The sequence below is a fragment of the Prionailurus viverrinus genome, chromosome B4, assembly GCF_022837055.1.
Source record: "Prionailurus viverrinus isolate Anna chromosome B4, UM_Priviv_1.0, whole genome shotgun sequence".
In the NCBI taxonomy this organism is placed as follows: Eukaryota; Metazoa; Chordata; class Mammalia; order Carnivora; family Felidae; genus Prionailurus; species Prionailurus viverrinus.
This window is the reverse complement of record NC_062567.1, coordinates 60,509,175-60,534,770: the sequence shown is the minus strand read 5'-3', so window position 1 is coordinate 60,534,770 and position 25,596 is coordinate 60,509,175. Positions and strand designations below refer to the sequence as shown.

General features: G+C 38.0%; 1 protein-coding gene and 1 pseudogene across 2 annotated transcripts in view; both read left to right on the top strand.

Annotated features, from left to right (window-relative positions):
• Window positions 1–25,596, top strand: part of IPO8 (importin 8) — an 86,194-nt gene that overhangs the window by 44,667 nt on the left and 15,931 nt on the right. For both annotated transcript variants that reach the window (XM_047867450.1, XM_047867451.1), the window contains exons 19-21: window positions 345–442; window positions 3,431–3,526; window positions 21,434–21,654. In XM_047867450.1, the coding sequence (XP_047723406.1) occupies window positions 345–442; window positions 3,431–3,526; window positions 21,434–21,654 (415 nt within the window). The remainder of the gene's footprint in view (window positions 1–344; window positions 443–3,430; window positions 3,527–21,433; window positions 21,655–25,596) is intronic.
• Window positions 14,387–25,281, top strand: LOC125170738 (ribosome biogenesis protein BOP1-like; annotated as a pseudogene).

The window sequence follows — 25,596 nt, the reverse complement described above, 5'->3', positions numbered from 1 at the left end:
GCATTGCTCTTTTGGCGCTTCCATTCTGGTTGGGGGGAGGGAAGGTGGGGAACACACAGATAAGCAAGAAAATACATACTTTGTGAAGTGGTGATGAGTCCTTTAGAGTAAAGGACAAACATTCAGAACAATCACTATAATAAATGGTGAGCATTTTAATCTTCCTGATCCACATTTTCCTCATCTATAAATAGGGCAGATCTGTCACTTTCCTTACTAGCATTTGTGGCTGTGGAGGAAGATAGTAATATGTGGGTGCTATAGAAATATAGCTTCCGTGGGAATCATTTATTTCTACTCCTGTTACTCAAGTCTCATTGGGATTTTGAATTTTTTTTTTCCAGATATGATGCCTCTCCTGCATAATTATGTGACAATAGATACAAATACTTTATTATCTAATCCAAAGCATTTAGAAATACTTTTTACAATGTGTAGAAAGGTAAGCGTGTCCTAATCAGTTGTTGTAGTGGTTCTTAGTAATGTTTGAGTGTTTTACTGCTGGTCACTCTCAATTTGTTTCTTACACCTTTAGTTCTGTATTGCCTTCATCAACATATATTTGCCATTTTGTATTTTCTAATAGAGCTTGGAATTATTATTTGAAAAATTTATATTTGTGTTGTGCTTAAGAATGCTTGCCACTTTTATAGCTGTGTACTTTATAATGGTCAGGGTAAATAATTTTGTTTGTTTTTCCTTCAAAAATGCGAACTTACTACTTGATGAAAGAAAAGTGCTAAGAAAATAAGCACACAGTTTGTCAGTCTTGATTTTTTTAAATTGAATGTGTATATTGGAAACAACTAGATGTATATATTTTGATTATAAATAAGACAAAAAATTGGAATAGTTGGAAAAACAGCATCATTTAGCTCAATACAGGTTGATTTATCAGCCATATACTGGCTACTGTTAGATTCACATGCAAACATGTCTACTGTGTTGTCTTTGTCACAGGTTAGATTTTGCCCTCTATTGGTTGTATCTAGGAATCATTGATGAGTATAAATAATGTTTTCCTTTCTCCTTTAGGTGAATATTTGTATACACATAAATATAAAACTGTATGTTGCATAAAGCTGCCAAATATCTAAGTTTGGCCTTGGAGTTGGGACTAAAGTATCTAGTCTACAACCCGTCTTTCTCACTAAAAGAGATGTGTACCAAGATATGTTAAGAGCTCTGAGCTGACAATCAGCACATCTGATTAAAGTCTCAGTTCAGTTGTAAAGAGCCTGGGAGATTTTGGGAGGTCACTAAGTTTCATCACATATAAATGAAAGGAGTAGAGTCATGATTTTTAAAGACTCCTTTAGCTCTGTAATAACCTAGCTTATTAAATCGTAATCACTTGGCAGTGCTTAGTATTTTCTCCTAAGTAGTGTAGACAAGTGCTATTGAGGGAAAGGGAAAGAGAAAGCAGCAAGCAGAAAACATAACAGTCCTACACCCATTAGTACAGCTGCTCTGTATTATAGCTGCTGGGATAAAAGTGATGCTCACAGTAATGTCCTTAGACTTACCAACTAGTTAAAATATATGTCCTATTCTTGGTTTTTAGTAATAACTAATACTTACTGGACTCTTCCTGTATACCAGGTATTTCCTCAGCATTTTATACATATTAACTTATTTTATCTTTACAATATTATGAGGAAGGTATCACCTTTTGGTCAAAGAGGAGACCAAGGTACAATTTTTTGCATCGTGCCTGAGGTTTAGTACATTGTCCTAAGTCACAGAGCTAGTCTTTGTTGGAGCCATATTTGAACCCAGGTGGTCTGGCTCCAGAGCCCATTTTTTAAATTACTAAACATATTTTGTTTCTTCTCCTTTTGGAGGTGGGGACCAAAACCAACCAACAACCAACCAGCCAACCAACAAACAAAAAACCAAGCAAATACAATTTGGGGAAAAAGGAGTGATTTATTTATTCTTTCTGTATTGTACGCCATGATGGGAACAGTAAGACACAGAGGTTAATAAGTTTGTTTGAGAACACAGATAATAAGTGGCAGTGCTGGAATTTGAACCAAGCATTTTGGTTCCAGAGCCCATTTACATTTAGAATCTAGATCTAAATACATTGCCCTAGAGGTAAATTTTAAATTTTATGTAAATAGTGTTGGTTCTTGGTGTTGCCAGCTACCTGCTTAGGATTCAGCTCACTGATCCATCTGTTTTCCAGCTTCCAAAATTTTATAGCTATCTACTTTTTCCTTTTCTCTGTCTTTGTGGATTTATGCCTCTAAAATCTCTTTACTGTCATTTTAATAGTCTTTTGGGAAGTAATAAAATTAAATGGGAATGTTCAATCTGTCTTCTTTACCTGGAATTTCTTTTTAATTCAGTTTTCTTAAATTGTATTTGCCTAGGAAATTATCCAATTAACCTGAGTTTTCAGATATATAAGGAATATAATGTTCTCCATAATATTTACTTATTTTTAATCTCTCCTTTATCTGTATTTGTGTCTTTCTTGTCTTTTGTTTAAACAAATAGCTTAAGTATTTTGTTTGTAACTATCATTTCTAATATTTTTAAAATTTTGTTCTTTTTAAGAATAATTTTGACAGAAGCTGTCTGCTTTGTTGTCTTTATTCATTGAATCTGTTTTTTGTTTCTGTTATTTGTATTGTTTGTATTTTTAATTTCTGTCTCCTCTTTGTTCTTTGGGTTAAGTCTGTTCTTTTTCTTATAGCTTGTGTTTTAACATTTATTAATTTTTTTATATTTCTTAATTTCCAACATAAGCTTGCCTCTACTCTGCGAATGTCTCTTCTGGGAACCTTATTATAAGGCAATTATATTCCAAATTTTATGTATGAACACGTGCATTGTAGAATTGTTTATAATAGTGAAAATACAGCATTGACAATAGAGGAATATCTAGTAAACTGTTATATTTATCTACTGTAATACTTACAGTCCTAAGTGGTTATAACATCGATGGAAAATGTTTGTAGTTTAAAGTCCAAATGGAGAAATTAAAAGGTGTGTGATATCAAATTATGGTTATTATTTTGAAAAAAGTGAGTATATATGGACAAGAACTCAAAAGAAACAGAAACTACAGGGTTTGTTTCATTGTTTAAAAGTAAGGTTTTAAAATTTCTTTTCATTTCATTTTATTGGTTTGTTGTTTTGTTGCCTTTAAGGGAAGCTTCGTTTATCTGAAGTTAATTCCTATAGCTTCACTTTTTTAATCCAAAGTTAAATAGGTGAATTCTTTCTTCTTAAAAGGAATTAGAGTAGATAAAGAAGATAGATGTACTTTATTTTGACCTTCCTTCTTTTGGATGGGCAAACTTAGAAAGCAAAGCTGCGATTCTAATGTGTGAATTTTTATGAGCTATTTGCTTCATGTACACTCGATTAAATTCTCTGCAGTGCCATTCACTGCTAAGCTAAATTGTGATTACTGTAGGTACTATGTGGAGATGCAGGAGAAGATGCGGAATGTCATGCAGCCAAACTCCTTGAAGTCATCATTCTTCAGTGCAAAGGAAAGGGAATTGATCAGGTAATACATGTATGGAAAGTTTGTACTTGATGTTTATACTGAAATTTTACCTGACTGACATTTTGTTTATATTATATGATGGAAAATTAAAAAGATAGCCTGAAGTTTGTGCTTACTGGTACAAATCCTATTTAAATGGCAAGGAAAAATACCCATGCAATTTGAAAATTGCACCTTGCATTCTAGCAGAGAAAGAAATAAACAGAAAAATATGTAATAATTTAAGAGGCTATCAAGCGAATCATGAAGGAGATGAATATGTAAATTCTACTTAATTGGTTTCCCAGAGATTTGCATTTTCCCTTTGTTTTTGTAGATTCTATTGAAATATTCTCAGATTTGTTCTTTTAACCAGAAATGAAGATACTGTACAAAAAAGAAAAAGTTTCTTTTACTGATTTAAAAAGTATTATAGGGGCGCCCGGTGGCTCAGTGTCCGACTCTTGATTTCAGCTCGGTTTGTGAGTTTGAGCCCCACATTGGGCTCTGCGGTGACAGCACTGAGCCTGCTTGGGATTCTCCTCTCTCTCTCTCTCTGCCCCTCCCCTGCTGTCTCTCCCTCAAAATAAAATTTTTAAAAAAGTATTCTAAATTTTCAACAAAGATTAATTTGATATTTGGTGTAATCATGGTATGATAGATACTGAGAAAAATAGTCTTCAAGTAAAATTGTGGAGTTGTCTTTTTTTTCTTTCAGTTCTGTAATGTCTGCTCCATGTATTTTTTGGTAACAGCTTTATTGAACTATAATTCATGTACCGTATAATTCACTCATTTACAGTGGATTCAGTGTATTTTAATAGATTCACAGAATCATGCAACTATTCATATAGTCAGTTTTATTTTTTAATTAATTAATTTAAAATTTAAATCCAAGTTAGTTAATATAAATGGTGTAATAATGATTTCAAGAATAGAATTTAGTGATTCATCACTTACTTATAACACCCAGTGCTGATCCCAGCAACTGTCCTCCTTAATGCCCCTTGCCCATTTAGCCCATCCCCATACCCAATACCCCTCCAGCAACCCTCAGTTTGTTCTCTTATGGTTGTCCCCCTCTCTGTTTTTATATTATTTTATATCCCTTCCCTTATGTTCGTCTGTTTTGTATCTTAAGTTCCACATATGAGTGAAATCATATGCTATGTCTTTCTCTGACTTATTTTGCTTAACATAATACACTATAGTTCCATCCGCACTGTTGCAAATGGCAAGATTTCATTCTTTTTTTGACTGCTGAGTAATATTACACTGTGTATATACATACCACATCTTCTTTATCTTTTCATCTGTTTATGGACATTTGAGCTCTTTCCATACTTTGGCTATTGTCAGTAGTGCTGCTATAAACGTTGGTGGTATGTGCCTCTTTGAAACAGCATACCTGTATCCCTTGGATAAATACCTAGTAATGTAATTGCTGGATTGATTGTAGGGTAGTTCTATTTTTAATATTTTGAGGAACCTCTATAATGTTTTCTAGAGTGGCTGCACCAGTTTGCATTCCCACCAGTGGTGCAAAAGGGTTCCTCTTTGTCTGCATCCTTGCCAATATCTGTTGTTGCCTGAGCTGTTAATGTTAGCTATTCTGACAGGTGTGAGGTGGTATCTCATTGTGGTTTTGATTTGTATTTCCCTGATGATTAGTGATGTTGAGCATTTTTTCATGTGTGTGTCAGCCATCTGGATGTCTTTTTTGGAAAGGTGTCTATTCATGTCTTTTGCCCATTTTTTCACTGGATTATTTGTTTTTGGGGTGTTGAGTTTGATAAGTTCTTTATAGATTTTGGATCTAACCTTTTATCTGATATGTCATTTGCAAATATCTTCTCTTGTTCCATTGGTTGCCTTTTAGTTTTGCTGATTATTTCCTTCGCCGTGCAGAAGCTTTTTATCTTGATGAGGTCCCAATAGTTTATTTTTGCTTTTCTTTCCCTTGCCTCCAGAGACATGTCAAGTAAAAAATTGCTGTGGCCAAGGCCAAAGAGGTTGTTGCCTGATTTTTCCTCTAGGATTTTCCTGTCTTACATTTAGGTCTTTCATCCATTTTGAGTTTATTTTTGTGTATGGTGTGAGAAAGTGGTCCAGGTTCATTTTTCTGTGTGTCGCTGTCCAGTTTTCCCAGCACCACTTACTGAAGAGACTGTCTTTATTCCATTGGATATTCTTTCCTGCTTTGTCAAAGATTAGTTGACCATACGTTTGTGGTTCCATTTCTGGGTTCTCTATTCTGTTCCATTGATCTGAGTGTCTGTTCTTGTGCCAGTACCATACTGTCTTGATGATTATAGCTTTGCAATACAGCTTGAAGTCTGGAATTGTGATGCCTCCAGCTTTGGTTTTCTTTTTCAGGATTGCTTTGGTTATTGGGGTCTTTTCTGGTTCCATACAAATTTAAGAATTGTTTATTCTAGCTCTTTGAAGAGTGCTGGTGTTGTTTTGATACGTATTGCATTGAATATGTAGATTGCTTTGGGTAGTATTGACATTTTAACAATACTTGCTCTTCCTATCCAGGAGCATGGAATGTTTTTCCATTTTTTGTGTCTTCTTCAATTTCTTTCATAAGCTTTCTATACTTTTCAGTGTATAGATTTTTCACCTCTTTGGTTAGGTTTATTCCTAGGTATTTTATGGTTACTTTGGTCAGTTTTAGAGCATTCCATCACTATCTCCCAAAGAACTCCTCATTTCCCCTTAACACCTACCCCCCCCCCCCCGCCCCCCAGCCTAGGCAACCATTTTTCCGCTTTCTTATTTTAGAGATTTGTCTATTCTAGACATTTCATATAAACAGAATCATGTGGTCCTTTGTGAATGACTTTTCTCACTTAGCATAATGGTTTAAAGGTTCATCCATGTGGTAGCATGCGTACTAGTACTTCATTTCTTTTTATTGCCAAATATTCCATTGTGTGGATATATCACATTTATTTTAGCCATTCATTAGTTGGTGGATTCTTGGATTATATCCACTTTTTTTTTTTTTAAGTCAGCTCCATCCCCAATGAGGGGCTTGAAGTCCTGACTCTGAGATCAGAAGTCATATGCCCTACTGACTGAGCCAGCCAGGCGCCCCTGATTATTCCCACTTTTTGTCTACTGTGAATAATGGTATGCACATTTCTATGCAGATTTTCGTGTGGACATACTTTCATTTCTCTTGGAATATATCTAGGAGTGGTGGTTCTTTGTTTAATTGTTTGAAGAACTGCCAAACTTTTTCCAAAGCAGCTGCACCATTTCCCATTCCTACCAGCAGTGAATGAGGAGGATTCCAATTTGTCTGTATCCTCATCAATTCTTGCTTTGTTGCTCTTGTTTTCTTGATCAGTTTTTTTTTTTTTTTCTTATAGCCATCCTTGTAGGTGTGAAGTAGTATATCACAGTTTTAATTTGCATTTGCTTGATGGCTAATGATGTTGAGTATCTTTTCCTATGGCCATTTGTATATCTTTTTTTTTTTTTTTTTTTTTTTTAGAAATGTCTATTCAGATTCTTGGCCCATTTTAATTAGGTTATTTGTTTATTATTGAGTTATGGGGGTTATTTAAATATTCTAAATTCAAGTCCATTGTCAGATGTACAGTTTGCAAAAATTTTCTCCCAATTTGTGGATTGTGTTACCACTGTCTTAAATCTTTTTTTTTTTTTTTTAAGTTTGATTTATTTTGAGATAGAGAGCATGCAAGTGGGGGAGGGTCAGAGAGAGAGGGAGAAAGAGAGAATCCCACACAGGCACCACACTGTCAGCGCAGAGGGGCTTGAACTCACGAACTGTGAGATCCTGACCTGAGCTGAAGTTGGAAGCTCAACCAACTGAGCCCCCCAGGCGCCCCAGTTGTGTTAGCACTTTCTTGATGGTGTCCTTTGAAGCAGTTTTTAATTTTGATGATGCCCAGTTTATCTAATTTTTCTTTTGCTTGTGGTTGGTGGTATATTTAAGAACCTGTTGCTAAATATAAGTTCACAGAGATTTCCTTGTGTTCTCTTCGAAAAGTTTTATGGTTTTAGCTGCAACATTTAGCTCTTTAATTTGTTTTGAGTTAAATTTTCTGTGTGGTATGAGAAAGGAGTTAATTCATTATTCTGCATGTGGATAGCAAGTTGTCTCAGTACTATTTGTTGAAAAAACTATTCTTTCCCTATTGAATTGTCTTAGCACCCTTGTCAAATGAATTGACTATAAAGGTGAGGGTTCATTTCTGTATTCTCATTCTATTTGATTGATTTTTTTTTTTATCTTTAAGCCAGGACTACACTATCTTTATTAAATTTTGAAATTAGGAAGTTCTAGTCTTCCAGTTTTGTTCTTTTGCAAGACTGTTGTGACTATTCTGGGTTCCTTGAGTTTCCATGTGAAATTTAGGGCAGCTTGTCAATTTCAGCAAAGAAGTCAGCTGGTATTGTGAGAGGCATTGTGCTGAATCTGTAGAATCATTGTAGATCTGGGAAATACTGCCATTTTAGGAATACTTAGTCTTTTATCCCCTGAACATGGGATCTCTTTGCTTATGTTTAGGTCAAATTTCTTCTAAAAATGTTTAGTTTTCACAGTATAAGTTTTGCAGTTCTTTTGTTAAAATATTCATAGTTTAGTCTTTTTAATGCTATTGTAAATGGAATTATTTTCTTAATTCCATTTTCAAGTTTAATTGCCCATGTTTAGAAATACATTTTAAAAATATGTATTTATTGTGTATCCTGCAACCTTGCCAAGCTTGTTTATTAGATTAATGTTTCAGTAAACTTTTTAGGATTACCAGTCTGGGTGCTTTTTATTTTTCTCGCCTAATTGCCTTGGCTAGAACCTCTAGTGCAGTGTTGAACAGATGTGGTGAAAGGAGAGGTGTTGTTCCTAATCTTAGGGGGAAACATTCCTTTCACCATTAAGTCTGATGTTAGCTGTGGGTTTTTCATAGACGCTTTTTATCAGGTTGAGGGAGTTCCTGTTTGTTTGTAGTTTGTTGACTATTTTTATCAGGAAGCATGTTGAATTTTGTCAAATGGCTTTTTCTACACCTTTATTATAGGTGTATTCATATTTCTATTTATTTTTGAGTTAATTTCATTAGTTTGCATCTTTCTAGGAATTTGTTGGTGTAATTTATGTTAACTAATTTGTTGGCATGAAGTTCATATTTTTTTTATTTCTGTAGGTTGGTAGTATGTTCCCAGTCTTGGTAATTAGTGTCTTCTCTCTCTCTTTTTTATCTTTTGGTCAGTTGAGCTAAATAAAGGTTTTCCAATTTTGTCGATCTTTTCAAAGAACCAATTTATGGTTTTGTTCACTATTGTTTTTCTGTTTTCTATTTCATTAGTTTCTGGTCTAATCTTTACCATTTATTCTCTTCCATTTTCTTTGAGTTTAGTTTGCTCTTTTATTTCCAGTATCTTATTTTTTTAAGTTTATTTATTTATTTTGAGAGAGAGAGAACACATGTGTGTGCACAAGTGGGGGAGGGACAGAGAGAGGGAGAGACAGAATCCTAAGCAGGTTCTGCACTTGGGGCTCAAACTCACAAACTGTGAGATCATGACCTGAGCCAAGATCAAGAGTTGGACCCTTACCCAACTGAGCTGGTCAGATATCCCTATTTCCAGTATCTTAAGGTGGAAGGTTATGTTATGATTTGAATTATTTATTTTTTATTTTTTATTAAAAAAATTTTTTTTTCCACGTTTTTTTAATTTATTTTTGGGACAGAGAGAGACAGAGCATGAACAGGGGAGGGGCAGAGAGAGAGGGAGACACAGAATCGGAAACAGGCTCCAGGCTCCGAGCCATCAGCCCAGAGCCTGACGCGGGGCTCGAACTCACGGGCCGCGAGATTGTGACCTGGCTGAAGTCGGACGCTTAACTGACTGCGCCACCCAGGCGCCCCTTGAATTATTTTTTAAATACATCTGCAACTATAAATTTTCCTCTAAGTGCTGTTTTAGCTATATTCATTTAACTCAAAATATGTTCTCATTTTTTTGGTGGTTTATTCTGGACCCATTGGTTATTTAGGAGTGTGTTAATTTGCAAGTATTTGTGAATTTCCCAAATTCTGTTATTGATTTTTTTTTAATGTTTATTTTTGAGAGAGAGAGCACATGTGCGCACGCTCACAAGCTGGTGGGGAGCAGAGAGAGAGGGGGACAGGGGACCTGAAGGGGGCTCTGTGCTGACAGCAGAGAGTCCAGTGTGGGATTTGAACTCATGAACTGTGAGATCACAACCTGAGCTAAAGTTGGATGTTTGACCAGTTGACTGAGCCACCCAAGTACCCCTCTGTTATTATTTCTAATTTTACTCCATTGTGATTAGAGAACATACTTTCTATAATTTCATTCTTTTTAAATGTATTGGGACTTGTTTTATGGCCCCAAATATAGTTTGTCCTGATACTTCCATTGCATTTAAGAATAATATGTATTCTGCTTTTGTTGGGTGGAACGTTGTATAGATTTTTGTTAGATCTAGTTGATTTATAATGTTGCTTAAGGGTCTTATCTACTTGCTGATCTTCTACTTATCCATTATTTTTAAAAAATATTTTTATTTTATTTTAGAGAGGGTGGGGGGGGGGGAGAGAGAGAGAGAGAGAGAGAGAGAGAGAGAGAATGAATGAATGAATGAATGAATGAATCTTAAGTAGGCTCCATGCTAAGTATGGAGCCTGATGTGGTTCTCAGTCCCACAATCCTGAGATCATACCTGAGCCGAAATCAAGAGTTGGTTTCTCAACTGACTGTGCCACTTGGGCACGCCTACTCATCCATCATTGTTCTTTATTTAAAAAAATTTTTTTTCATGTTTATTTTGAGAGAGAGAGAGAGCGAGCGAGAGCACAAGTGGGGGAGGGGCAGAGAGAGAGAATCCCAAGCAGACTCTGCGCTGTTGGTAGAGCCTAAATGAGGGCTTTAATTCATGAACTGTGAGATCATGACCTGAGCTGAAACCAAGAGTCAGATGCCTAATGGACTGAGCCACCCAGGCATCCCTCATCCATTATTGTTCTATCCATCATTGAAAGTTAAGTCTCCAACTGTTGTTGAATTTGTCTATTTCTCCCTTTTTTTCTGTCAGTTTTTGCTTCAGATATTTTAGAGCTCTGTTTTTAGGTACATGTATGTTTATAAATGCTATATCTTCCTGAGTTCACCCCTTTTTCAATAAAAATGTTTCTCTTTGTCTCTAGTAACATTTTTTTTTTGTTTTAATGTCTATATTGTCTAATAGTAGTATAGCCACTCCGACTTTCTTATGGTTGCTGTTTGCATATCTTTTTTCATCTTTTTACTTTTAAGCTATTTATATTTTTGAATCTAAAGTGTGTTTCCTGTAGATAGCATATAGATGAATCTTGTTTTTTTAAATCCAATTTGACATTCTCTTTTGATCGTTTAATCTATTAATATTTAATGTTATTGTTATGCATGGATTTAGTCTGTCATTTTTTATTTTATATATCTCATTTTTCCCCCGTTCTTTTTTTACTGCTTTCTTTTGAAATAGTTAAATATTTTCTTAAAAAAATTTTTTTTTAAAAATTTATTTTTGAGAAACAGAGCTTTAGTGGAGGGACAGAGAGAGGGAGACACAGAATCTGAAGCCGGCTCCAGGGTCTGAGTTGTCAGCACAGAGCCTGATGTGGGGCTTGAACTCACGAACCTTGAGATCATGAGCTGAGCTGAAGGCAGATGCTTAACTGACTGAGCCGCTTAGGTGCCCTAAGTAAATATTTTCTAATGTCACATTTTAATTTCTTTAATTTTTTTTTCACTATTTAAAAAATTTTCCGGGTGCTTGGGAAGCTCAGTTGGTTAAGCATCCAACTCTTGATTTTAGCTCAGGTCATGATCTCCTGGTTGTGAGATCAGACCCAGCATCAGGCTTCTTGTTGGGCGTGTAGCTTGCTTAAGATTCTCTCTCTCCCTCTCCCCCTGGCTCTCCACAGCTTGTGTGCACATGTGCTCTCTCTCTCAAAAAAATTTTTTTTCTTAGTGGTTGCTCTAGGGCTTACTGTATACATCTTATTAGAATCTACTTCAGATTTAGGTTAACATAATTTTAGTGAGAAATAGATGCATTACTCCTATATAGCTCTATCTCTTCTTCCTCCTTTTTATACTATTACTGTTATATATATTACGTTTATATATGTTATAAACCTAGAAATAGTTATTTTTTGTAATTTTATGTTAAAGAAGCTAAGAAAGGCAAGCCAAGTATATGTTTATAGAGTTTGCCATATTAACTCTCTTATTTACCATTTCTCAATTCTTTTCATTTGTTCCTTTGGATTGGAGTTACCATCTGGTGTCATTTGCTTTCTCCAGTAAAATGTTTCTCCTATTTCCTTTGTATTGTTAATATTGAATATATTACATTTCTATATTTTATAGTCCCAGTAATACAATTTTAAAATGTTATTTTATGCAATTGCTTTTTATTTTCTATTTTTCTTTTTTTTTAAATTGCATTTCATTTTTAAAACATTTAAGAGGAGAAAGTCAAAGAAATAGTGTTTTTCTATTTTTGAAAATTACATAATTACATTTACGGGAGCTTGTGTGTGTGTGTGTGCATGTGTGTCTTTGAATAACCTTCTGGGTCACTTGCTTTTAGCTTGAACTTCCTTTAGTAAGTTCAGGGTAAGGTCTGATAGCAGTGAATTCTCTGTTGTTGTTTTCTGAGAGTATTTTATTTTACTTTCAGTTTTGATAGACAGTTTTACTGAATTCTTGGTTTTTTCTTTCAGCAATTTGAATATACCATCACCCTGCCTTCTGGTCTCCATTGTTTCTGATAAGAAACATTGATTAACATTGATTAATCTTGTACTTGGTCGCTATGTATGTTTTTTCTCATGCTGCTATAAGTGTTATCTCTTTGTCTTTTACCATTTTTACTATGAAATGTCTTTGTATTTATCTTACTTGGATTTGTTGACTTTCTTGGATATATAGATTGTTTTTTATCAGACTGGGAATGTTTCCAGCCATTATTTCTTCAAGTATTTTTTCTTCTTTTTCTCTCTTCTCTCCTTCTGATTCTCCCTCTACATATACATTGGTGTGCTTAATGGTGTTCCACACTTCTTTGAGGCTCTGATAATTTTTCTTTATTCTGTCTTTTCTCTGGTGTTTGGATTACATACTCTTTTTCAACCTATCTTCAGGTTTGCTTATTCTCTCTTCTGCCAGTTCAGATCTATTGTTGAGCCCTTCTAATTAATTTTTCATTTTTTTTTTAAGTGAGCTCCATGCTCAACGTGGGGCTTGAACTTAGAACCCCATGATCAAGAGCTACATACTCTACTGTCTGAGTCAAGTGCCCCTATAGCATTTTTTAACTCTAGAATTTCCATTTGATTCTTTTTTGCAATTTACATGTCCTAATAGATATTTTCTGTTTGATGAGACATGGTCATCATAGCTTCCTATATTTTAAAGATGTTTTCTTTTAGGAGTGTCTGGGTGACTCAGTTTAGCATCCGACTTCAGCTCAGGTCATGATCTTGTGGTCTGTGGGTTCAAGCCTGAAACCTGCTTTGGATTCTGTGTCTCCCATTCCCTCTACCCTCCTCCTGATCATGCTCTCTTTCTCAAAAATAAATAAACATTAAGAAAATGTTTTATTTTTTAAACATTTATAATGGCTGTTTTGAGGTTTTCAAAGCCCATGTTTGAGTTAGTTCTGACCCCAGGAGGATTCTTCTTGACTGTCTCTTTCCTGTTTTTCTCATGTGAACTTCTAGCTTACGGTTTATCTTTTTATTTTAATTAGGAGGAACCACCAGCCTCCTCTTATTTGCTGCTTACCACCAAGTTCTCCATTATTTTTGAGAAGAGTGACCCTCCAGCCTCCTTTCTGGGTTGATAAAGTTTTACATGTATTTTTGAAGGCTCATTTTCTCCTTCAATGAGTACTGTTTTAGGTGATGTAGGTGAGGTAGAAAGACATTATGATATCAACAGAACAAGGAGATAGTAAAGAACGGAACTTGAGTGAAAGTAGAGAAGGGTTCAGTTCTGTTGACTGGCTTTTGGAAAGTCCTCAGCAGTAGAATCTAATCATGCCTGGAAGGTGTGGAATATACCCATACCAAAGAGTTCAGAATCTCTCCTCTAAGCCAGAAGTAGGGAAGCTATGGCCTGTGGGCCAAATCCAGCCTGTGACCTGTATGTATGGCCTAGGAATGAAGAGTGGTTTTTACATTTTTGAAGGGATGTCTAAAGAAAAAAAAGTGTGCAACAGAGACTGTATATAGCCTGCAAAGTTGAAAGTATTATTAAATATCTACTGTAAGTTTACCAACCCTTGCTGTAAGCAATTGAACAGAGAATCCATTGAGCAGAGAAACGACATGATCAAAGTTAGGGACTTAGAATAATGAGTTTGCTAGCAGTAGCCTTAATCTAAACTGGTCTTCTGCATACACTGGCTGTGAAGAGGAACAAGGAGGCTATTGCTACTTGCAGTCTGAGGGTACTGCTTCTGTTCTAGGGGAGAAGCATTGGAAAGAGAAACCTAGAATAAGATTTATAGTGGGTGCCATTGCAAACATTGCATAGAAAACACCTGAAAAAACAAGGTGTTAGATGAGGAGGCCAGGGAAAAGCTTGAGAGCACAGGTTTTCTTTCGAAAGTTATAAAGATGACTTTTCCCACAGTTACAGATTGTATGGATACCAGTAGATGGGAATAGAGTGATGATATTACTCAAACTGTGACCATTTAATGGTATTAGTAGGTGTTCATTACAAAAAAGTATTCAATGGTCAGATAAGTCTAGGAAATACTAGATAAAACAATATTCAACAGATTTCATTATTGCTTGACTTCTTGTGCCTTTATCTGAAAATGTGTCTAAGAGTGTGTTAGTATCTGTGTATTCCAAATTAATTTAACTCTGGAATGTTTTTGTTTTCCAAACCCAAGGAACATCTAATGTTGTGAAAGTGCTGTTTGAATAATGCTCGAGAGATGTCTTGAGGTAGAAAGAAGGGGTGTGGAAGCTTAAATCCAATAGCTTTATCTTTTCAGTAAAGTAGGAGAGGTTGTGGAAAGTGGAACAAGTTGAAATTTCATTTGGAGGAGTCTGATAGGTAATAAAAAGTTGAATTAAAGAATTGCTTTTATTGAAAATAGAACTACCCTACGGTCCAGCAAGTGCTCTACTAGGTATTTACACAAAGGATCCAAAAATACTAATTGGAAGCAAGGATACATGCACCCCAGTGTTTATAGTAGCATTATCAACAATAGCCTAATGGAAAGAGCCCAAATGCCCATCGACTCCAAATTCCCATCGACTGATGAATGGATAAAGAAGATGTGGTGTGTGTGTGTGTGTGTGTGTGTGTGTGTGTGTGTGTGTATACACATATATATATACACATATACACACACACACATATATATATATATATATATATATATATATATATATATATATATGATGATGATGGAATATTAGCCATAAAAAGAAGAGTGAAATCTTGCCATTTGCAATGATATGGATGGGGCTAGAGAGTGTTATGCTAAGCGAAATAAGTCAGTAAGAGAAGGACAAATAGCATATGATTTTACTCATGTTTGGAATTTAAGAAACAAAACAAATAAACATGGGAAAAAAAGAGAAGCAAACCAAGAAACAGATTCCTGAATATAGAGAACAAACTGATGGTTACCAGAGGGGAGGTGGGTAGGGAGATAAGTTAAATGGATGATGGGGAATAAGGAGGGTACTTGTGATGAACACTGGATGTTGTATGTAAGTGTTAAATCACTAAATTCTATACCTGAAGCTGAAAAAAAAATGCTTTTAGCTGGATAGATCCATTTGAAGTTAGCAAATAAAAATTTCTAGTATAATACAGTGGGTTTTTGCTCCTGAAACTGGGTTCCAGAGGGATTGGAAAGTTGGTATTTCTATGTCAGAAAGTTAGGGTCACTAGGGAATCTTGAATGTTAGGGAAGCTACAGTTCTGGTGCACTTAAGTAGAGCTGCACGGCTGTATTGCCTTGAAATTACATTCGTCTTATTTCCTGTAACTTGGTAGTTAGATCTAGAGATTTGGTTAGATGCATTTGTGATACTTTTGGCAAGAATGCTTCATAGATGGTGGTTTCTATTTCTACCAGGAGGCACAGAATGTCTGGTTGTCTCTCATCTTATGATGTTACTGCTGTTGGTGGTGATTATTTTGTCATTTCTTTTTCATTTATTAGCTGAAATATTTCTATGAAATGTTTTTCGTCAGTTATTGGGGTTACTCTGAGGAACAGTTTGAGTATTTCCTTTTATTTTCTATGATTTAAGATAATAAGTTTGTTTCCTAACATTCTCCAAAGATGACCAGTGAGGTGTTTTGATTTTTTTTTTTTTCTTTTTAAATATTATTATGAACTTACAGGTTCAAATTTGTTTGATGTATTTCCGTGTATTTCAGGTATACAAAGTTGCTTAAACTTGGGCCAGTTGGGAGCATACATGCCCACCTTAAGTGACTCCAGTAGTGTTTAGTAGTTTTCTTGCTGTCTGGTATGACTAGATGTTCCAGGTTCATCTTGTACATGTCCTGCCCTACCTTGGGAAATGGTATTTAAGACTATAAACACAAGGGATATTTATTGTTAATGAGTTGGTCATTATTTCCAAAGAGAGCCAAGAAATACACATTGTATCTTTTTAAGATTTACTTATCATTAGCACACACAGACATTTCCAGTTCAAATTCAGGACTGCGTTATTTTTACTTAACCTAATTGATCTGAATCTGTATCTGCCATACCCGAAATCCTGGTTCTCATCGTAAGTATTCACTTTCTTTATCCCACTAATATGGACGTACAGTCTCAGAGTAATTATACCAACATTATCTCTAACATATGATGATTATTAACAGTTTAAAATTTTTTACTGGCTGTTTTTATCTCCAGGGTATGTCCATATGCTAGGAATATATATAGCCAAAATATAGTCAGATCATAAATTTTAAAGTCATTTAAAATAATCGCTGTTTGATTCATTTATTTCATTTTATTTTAACTTTTAGGAATGGCTTTAATTTTTTTTCTAACTATATAAAACATGTACATAATTCTGAAATCTAATTTATGAAACAAGGTGTATTCAGAGAAGTCTGGCTTCCATCCCTCTCCCCTCTCCCCTTATTCTCTCTCCCTGTCTGCCCACCCCCAGTGTCTAGTTATCCTTTCATTTTAAAAAGTAAGCAGGGGCGCCTGGGTGGCTCACTCTGTTAAGTGTCTGACTTTGTTTGGCTCAGGTCATGATCTCACGGTTTGTGGGTTCGAGCCCTGTGTCGGGCTCTGTGCTGACAGCTTGGAGCTTAGAGCCTGAAGCCTACTGTGCATTCTGGGTCTCCCTCTCTCTCTGCCCCTGCTACGCTTGTGCTCTGTCTCTCTCTCTCAAAACTAAACATTTAAGATAAAATAAAAGGTAAGCAAAGAGGTGTATTCATTGTTCCTTCCTCACCTTTTTCTTTCCTCACCTTTTAAACAGCCGCATACTGTACATATTTTTTTTCCCCATCTTACCTTCTTCACATAATGATATATCCATCCTGTAGATCACTCCATAGTAGTATATAGAAGTATTCTGCATAATCTGTCCCCACAATTGATGGTGTATTAATGTAAAAGGATAATTTTAGTTTTATTAGTTTTAAAACCTCAGAGTTTCTTTGTATTCTTAATGGCTTTGCAAGTAATAGTAAACATTTGTTAAAATGAAACTTTATTATTAAAGTATCTCAAGAAGAGCTTTTCAAGTTTAGTTTACATTTTCTTATGGTTTCATTGATTTACTATAATTATTTTACCATAATAATTTAAAAAATTTTTAATTTAAAATTTTTCACAGCGTAATGTTAGTTTCAGGTGTACAATATAGTGATTCAGCACTTCCATGCAACATGCTGTGCTCATCAAAAGTGCCCTCCTTACTTACCCTCTTGCACTGTTGGTGGGAATGCAAACTGGTACAGTCACTCTGGAAAACAGTGTGGAGGTTCCTCAAAAAATTAAGAATAGACCTACCCTATGACCCAGCAGTAGCACTGCTAGGAATTTACCCAAGGGATACAGGAGTACTGATGCATAGGGGCACTTGTACCCCAATGTTTATAGCAGCACTCTCAACAATAGCCAAATTATGGAAAGAGCCTAAATGTCCATCAACTGATGAATGGATAAAGAAATTGTGGTTTATATACACAATGGAGTACTACGTGGCAATGAGAAAGAATGAAATATGGCCCTTTGTAGCAACGTGGATGGAACTGGAGAGTGTTATGCTAAGTGAAATAAGCCATACAGAGAAAGACAGATACCATATGGTTTCACTCTTATGTGGATCCTGAGAAACTTAACAGAAACCCATGGGGGAGGGGAAGGAAAAAAAAAAAAAGAGGTTAGAGTGGGAGAGAGCCAAAGCATAAGAGACTCTTAAAAACTGAGAACAAAGTGAGGGTTGATGGGGGGTGGGAGGGAGAGGAGTTTGGGTGATGGGTATTGAGGAGGGCACCTTTTGTGATGAGCACTGGGTGTTGTATGGAAACCAATTTGACAATAAATTTCATATAGTGAAAAAAAATAAAGAGTTATTGGACAAAAAAAAATGCCCTCCTTAATTCCCATCACCTGTTTAACCCATCCCCCCACTCACCTCCCCTCTGGTAACCATCAGTTTGTTCTCTATATTTGAGTCTGTTCTGGGTTTGCCTCTGTCCCTTTTTCCTGTGCTCATTTGTTTCTTAAATTCCACATATGAGTGAAATCATATGGTATTTGTCTTTCTCTTACTGACTTATTTTGCTGAGCATTATACTCTCTAGTTCCATCTATGTCATTACAAGTGGCAAGATTTCATTCTTTTTTATGGCTGAATATTCTATTTGTGTGTGTGTGTGTGTGTGTGTGTGTGTGTGTGTGTGTGTGTATGTGTATGTATACATATATATACACACACCACATCTTCTTTATCCATTCATCAACTGATAGACACTTGGGCTGCTTCCATAATTTGGCTATTGTAAATAATGGTGCTATAAGCAGGGGTGCATGTATCCCTTTGAATTAGTGTTTTTGTTTTTTGGGTAAATACCCAGTAGTATGATTACTAGATCATAGGGTAATTGTATTTTTAACTTTTTGGGGAACCTTCATACTGTTTTCCACAAGTGGCTGCACCAGTTTTCATTCCCACCAACACTGTAAGAGGGTTCCCCTTTCTCCCATAGTAATAATTTTTAATGTAGCCTACATCCTACATGTGTTGTGCTATCTGAATGCTCTGTATTGGAATTTGAGAAGAAACCAGTAGGGTTAATCAAACATCAAACTAGTCATCCCTTTATAAAATCTCAAATTTTTTTTAACGTTTATTTATTTTGAGAGAGAGAATGAGAATGAGCAGGGGAGGGGCAGATAGGGAGAGAGAATCCCAAGCAGGCTCCACAATCAGTGGGGAGCCAAACATGGGGCTTGATGTCACGACTGTGAGATCATGACCTGAACCAAAATCGGGAGTTGGACAGTTAACCTAGACTGAGCCACCCAGGCGTCCCTAAAATCTCAATCTTAAAACTAAAACACATAACTGTACATGGTACTTTTATGTATCCTACTAAATAAGGCTAGTTAGTATTCTGCTGCTCCTAATATATTTATAACTTGGACCACAAAAAAATATTAAATTTAACTCGTAAATTTCTACGTGAAACTTTGTTGTTTAATAGAGTATTATTTAGAGCAGTTACAGGTTCACAACAAAATTGAGCAGATGGAACAGAGATATCCCATATACCCCTTACCCACACATGCATAGTTTCCTCCATTATCAACATATACACGAGGGTGGTACATTGGTTATGGTCGATGTGCCTACGTTGATAATGCATCGTTATCACCCAGAGCCCACGCTGGACACTAGGCTTCATTCTTGGTGTTGTATATTTCATGGGTTTGGACAGATGTATAATGATATGTAACCGCCATTCTGGTAACATACAGAGTGTCTTCACTGCCTTCAACCACCTCTGTGCTCTGCCTAGTCCTCCAATCCTCCCTGAGGATTAAAGTTTAATTTTATTTATTTTTTATTTTTTTATTTTTCTCTGCTAAAGTTTAATTTTAAAATGAGCTTATATTAACACCTCAGGATTTTATTTTACACAAATCATTTCAGCCCATCCCTTTTAGTGAAAATAACTATTAGGAACTAGTTCTTTAAAAAAATTTTTTTTTTGTTTATTTTTTTTGAGAGAGAGTGAGCGAGAGAGAGCGTGTGAGTGGTGGAGGGGTAGAGAGAGAGAGAGAGGACAGAGGATCTGAAGTGGGCTCTGTGCTGACAGCTTGGAGCCCGAAACCTGCTTCAGATTCTTTGTTTCCCTCTCTGCCCCTCCACCACTCACACTCTTTCCCTCTCTCTCTCTCAAGAATAAATAAAAACATTAAAAAATTTTTAAAAAAAGGAAATACTTCTTTTTTTTTTTTAACGTTTATTTATTTTTGGGACAGAGAGAGACAGAGCATGAACGGGGGAGGGGCAGAGAGAGAGGGAGACACAGAATCAGAAACAGGCTCCAGGCTCTGAGCCATCAGCCCAGAGCCTGACGCGGGGCTCGAACTCACGGACCGCGAGATCGTGACCTGGCTGAAGTCGGACGCTTAACCGACTGTGCCACCCAGGCGCCCCTAAAAAAGGAAATACTTCTAATGAAAGTGGTTCATCAATGGTAGAATTGCCTTCATTTTCAAATGCGAAGTCTACAATTTTTTCTTCAGTCTTCTATTAATAGGAATTTTCTTATTTTTATTTCATTGAGATAATATAACATAATGATTTGATATTTATATATGTTGTAAAATGATCACATAAGTCTAGTTATATCCAGCACCATACACAGTTACAAATTGTTTTTCTTTGTGATAAGATCTGTTAATATCTACTCTTAGCAACTTTCAAATATGTAATACAGCATTACTATTGTTTTTTGAGAGAGAGAGTGAGCAAGTGAGGGAGGGGCAGAGGGGAGGGGGGGAGAGAGAGAATCCCACAAGGGGCAGAGAGAGAGAGAGAGAGAGAGAGAGAGAAGCAGGGCTCAACCAAAGCAGGGCTCAAACTCATGAACTGTGAGATCATGACCTGAGCTGAAGTCAGATGCTTAACTGACTGAGCCACCCAGGTGGCTGTAATACAGCATTATGAAAATGTAGTCACCATGCTGTACTTTACATTCTGTGATTTAGGAATTTTCTTTCTCAAGAGAAATTCTGGTCATGTCATGCTTATTTATTTTCTAAGTCCCATTTAATCTGATTTCACAAAAATTCCAACCTAGTCATTTTACCTTAAATGTGGAAGTGGCTGGGTCTATATTTGGATTGTTGCCATCGTTTGAGTGTGGATTCTTGTGGGATAGTCTTCACGGTAATCTGCACTCAAAAAGGAAGGAGACTTGTTGGGGCATCTGGGTGGCCCAGTTGATTAAGTGTCTGACTCGGTTTAGGCTCAGGTCACGATCATAGTTTGTGAGATTGAGCCCCATATCAGGCTCTGCGCTGACAGCACGGAGACTGCTTGTGATTTTCCCTTTCCCTCGGCCCTTCCTTCACTCTGTCTTTCAAAATAAATAAATAAACATTAAAAAAGAGAAGGGAAGGAGACTTCCTCTCACTGCTCTAGGACCTCTTTTTGGCCATTTAATCTCTGGGCTTTATGAGAATATAAATTTGTTTAATACCATAAGAACAAGGTAAGCAAAGGTTTAATTGTCCTTAAGGGTATCTTATTTGAGAATACTCTCTACCAACATACTGCTTTCTATAAAAGTTACCTGGTTTCTCTGTGTATGGCTGACTCTCTTCTTTATTGTTTTCTCTAGTGCATTCCTCTCTTTGTTCAACTTGTTTTGGAGAGACTAACCCGAGGAGTGAAAACTAGTGAGCTCCGCACCATGTGTCTTCAGGTTGCCATTGCTGCCTTGTACTACAACCCTGATTTGCTGCTACATACTTTAGAACAAATTCAGTTGCCTCACAATCCTGGACCGTTAACTGTACAGTTTATAAATCAGTGGATGAACGATACGGATTGTTTTCTTGGGTATGTGTCTTTTGGATTTTACTCTACATTTCTGTTTCTGGAACATTGATTTTAAAAATGTAAAATAGCATATAAAGAAGTAATTTTCATTTTTAAGGATTATTTTTAGTGCATTTTAAACATAAATTTTAATTTTTAGAGAATTAAACTGTGTTTCAGTAGTATAATCTAGTGGAAAGAATGCAGGCTCTGAAAATTAGGTATAGTCTGTCCCTAGTTGTTTTTTACTTGCATGATAGCGTTAGATGTTTAGGCAATGAGAACTAAGTGTCCATCAGGTTCCATGACTATTAAGTGTATCTAGGTAAAAACTTTCTAAATGGGGTCAGGTTTTTAAGGAAAATGCCAGTCTGGTAAAGATGTACTGGCCCAGGTTATTGGATATTGGAACTCTGCAGATCTCAAGGGAGCTTGTTCTCAAATGTGAGGTCAGAAAGAAGGATTGTTCGTTGTAGCTTGGGTGCTTCCCTGGTGTGAGAGTTTGTCTTCATGTGAAGCACTCTCCTACTTCTCAAACATAAGAAAAATGAGATGCCGAGTAGTAGGTACATGCCCACCTCAAGTGACCCCACACCTATTAGTGATTGTTATGCTAGAATTTGAGCTAGATTGCAATTAATTTGTTTAAAACATTAGATACAACTAGTGTTTTGTTTTTTAAGTTTTGTAAGAGAACATTTAGAAATGATATCATTTAGAAATGCTGAGGAAGGAGAATTCCAGTAGGAGTAGTCAGGACACTGCCAAGTGATAGAGGTGTGAATTAGCACGGCAGAACAGGTGTGGGGGAAGATACTAACAAGCTGCTGCGTGTATTCTAGTTTTTCTACTTGTAGGATACTGGAATTTGTCATTGATTTAGATTTTTTATTAAAGACTTGAAGGGAAGAACATACTTTAAAAAATTGTGCTTGAAGTTTTCTCTGACAAAGATTTAGGGAGCAGAGGCTTTGTCACTCACAGTTATGCAGTTGGAATGCTTCTCTCTTTATTAGCATCTAGAAGCAGTTTTCCAAAGATAGAAAGGCCATTTCTACTATTGCACAGACTGGACAGGCTTGGCTTATACTTCCTTGGATTCTTTAGAGTCCTACTTGATAATCATCTTTCCTGCTGTGATCCTCTTGACACCTAATGTGCACCCCTGTTGGGGGGCATCCTCAGGTCCAGTGCAGTTCCTGTTATAATATACTCCTTTGGCTTTAGTAACTTGAATCAGGCAATGCAGTGGGCTGGGACCGGCTGGGTAGTGTGGCAGGCGTGTGGCGGTGACACAGGCACGGCCTGGGAAGCGGCCACTGGAGCCAGAGCTGGAGTTGGAGCTGGTGGAGTTCTCTTTGATCTGTGCCCCTCCTCCTAGCCTCCAGGATGGCAGAGATTGTCGCTTCTCTGACAGAGAGCACGTTCTCAGGGTTGGAAGATTCTAGCAGTGACAGGAGTGAAGATGACTCGGCAGAGGGAGAAGATAGGATCAGCAGTGATGGAGAAGACCACTGGGCCACAGGTGCAGGCCGGGACCTCTTCCCCAAGGACAGAGGACATCTGGAACATGGTGGGCATGGGCATTGGGCATGGATGGCAGGCACAGCTACAAGCCCCTGCGTACTCGTGACAAGCTGGACCAGGTTCTGCACAAAATGGATGATCGTGACTACCAGTGCATGATGCAGGACTGGATGACAGGGCACAACTTATGGCTGACCGATGAGCAGGTGGCCCTGGCATGGTGGCTGCAGAGGGGCCAGTTGGGGGACATGAACTTCAATCTGTATGAGCTGGCTATGGACTTCTTCACTGGGGACCTGGTGCTCCACTCAGTAACCAGCTGACCTGCTGACAAGCACAGCTTCATCCCATCCCTGGTGGAGAAGGAGAGGGTCTCTCACTTGGGGCATATGCCATTAAGATGGGCCAGATGCAGCTTCACGGGCCCCAGAACCCCACCCCTAGCTTCAGTAATCTGTGAGTGTGGAAGACCCCGATGTTGGGCCAGATGGGCACAAGATACACATACCCACTCCCAAGCTGGTCCTCAGGGTCACACTGAGTTCTACGGCCCACCTCCTGCGTATCTGCCCAGTGAAGAGGTGTGGGAGCAATGGGAGCCAGGTGAGAGGAAGCCCACCTTCCCGCCACGCAAGTTTCCAAACCTGCGGGGTGTGCCTGTGTATAGCTGTTTCCTCCAGGAATGCTTCACATGCTGCCTTGACCTCTACTGTGTCCATGGCCGTGCAAGGTGAGGGTGAATGTGAACCCTGAAGACCTCGTCCCCAAACTGTCCCAGCTGCAGGACCCGCAGCCTTTCCTCGCATGTCAGGTCCTGGTCTCTAGAGGCTCCAGCAACCTTGTCCACCACCTTAGTGTCATCCTGGAGAGGGCCAGTGGCTGGCTTCAGGCTTTGACGATGGCTTACTATGACTCTGGGAGGTGGCTGCCGCCCGCTGCACGAGGACCGTGCCCATTGTGGGTATGCTGAGGAGTATTGGCTGAAACACTCACCCCACCATCTGCCTGGTGGCTGTGGCTGTAGAGGACGTGGTGCTGCTACTGATCCTGGCCTTGGGGGCCCAGCTGGTGGTGGGCAGCGAGGACCAGCTGCTGTGTGCCTTCATCCCACCTGAGATGCCGGCCGTTCAGCCTGCCTACTGGCTGGAGGCCCCAGAGGAGAAACGCCAGGGGGGACCTGTGGCTGCACATCCGCCATGGGAAGCCTGTGACTCTGTTAACCTGGCATGGGTGTGGGGACTTCTTGGCTGTGGTCCTGGCCCCTGCAGGCCACACACAGGTGCTGATCCACTAGCTGAGCTGGCGCTGAGCTGGCGCTGAGCTGGCGCTGAGCTGGCGCTGCAGGCAGACCCCCTTCTGCAGCCATGGCCAGGTGCCGTGGGTGGCCTTCTACTCTGTCCCGTCCTTTGTGTTAGTGACTTTCCAGTGCAGCATCTGCCTTTACTATCTCCTGTGCCAGGAGCTCACCCAGAAGCTGAGACCGAACTGTAAGTGGGTGTCCAGCCTGGCAGTGCACCCCACAGGGGACAAGGTCATCTGTGGGAGCTATGACAGCAAGCTGGTGTGGTTTGATCTGGACCTTTCTGGTGAGCCGTACAGGGTGGTGAGGCACCACAGGAGGACCCAAGGGCTGTGGCCTTCCACACCTGGTACCAGGTCTTCACATCTAGCTCTGACCACGGGAGTGTCATTGTCTGCCAATGACCTGCTGCAGAACCAACTGCTGGTGCCTGTGAAGGTGCTGTGGGGACACGTGCTGAGCCAAGACCTGGGTGTACTGGATGTGGCTTTCCGCCCTGGCCCCAGCTGTGGGTTTTCTCAGGGGCCAATGGCACCGTCTGCCTCTTCACCTAAGCCACCCTGTTTCCTGAGGGGCCAGGCCATGTGTTTGCTCAGGATCTTAATAGAGGTGTTTGCCCAGCTTGGGGGAAAAAAAAAGAGCAATGCGAATAATAGTAGCTTATAATATATTCATCATTTCATCTGCTTCGGATTCAGCCTCCCTCTCTCCCTCTGCCCCTCCCCTGCTCGTGCTTTGTCTCTCCCTCTCTCTCAAAAATAAACATTAAAAAATTTTTTTTCCCTTCAGAATCAAATTTTCCTTATGCTATGTTATAGCAGAGTATATTTAATTGATTTACTTATAGTCATTAAGTTTAGCTTGCTTATTATATGCTGAGTTTCTGAATAGCTTTTGGCACTGGGGGTACAGTGTGTGTGCTGAGAAACCTTGGAGACCAATTTAATGAAGACACAGTCTGAATTTTTCCTTTTTTCCACTGGATAGGAATTTTATGCTGTCAAATACAGGTATTCCTGCTTTAATAGAACTTGTTATGCCAAGGCACAGATAAAGCATTTAAATCAGTTATAAATTAATACTATAGTAAGATTCACTATATTGATTACAGACTTTTATAGCTCTTTGATGATAGT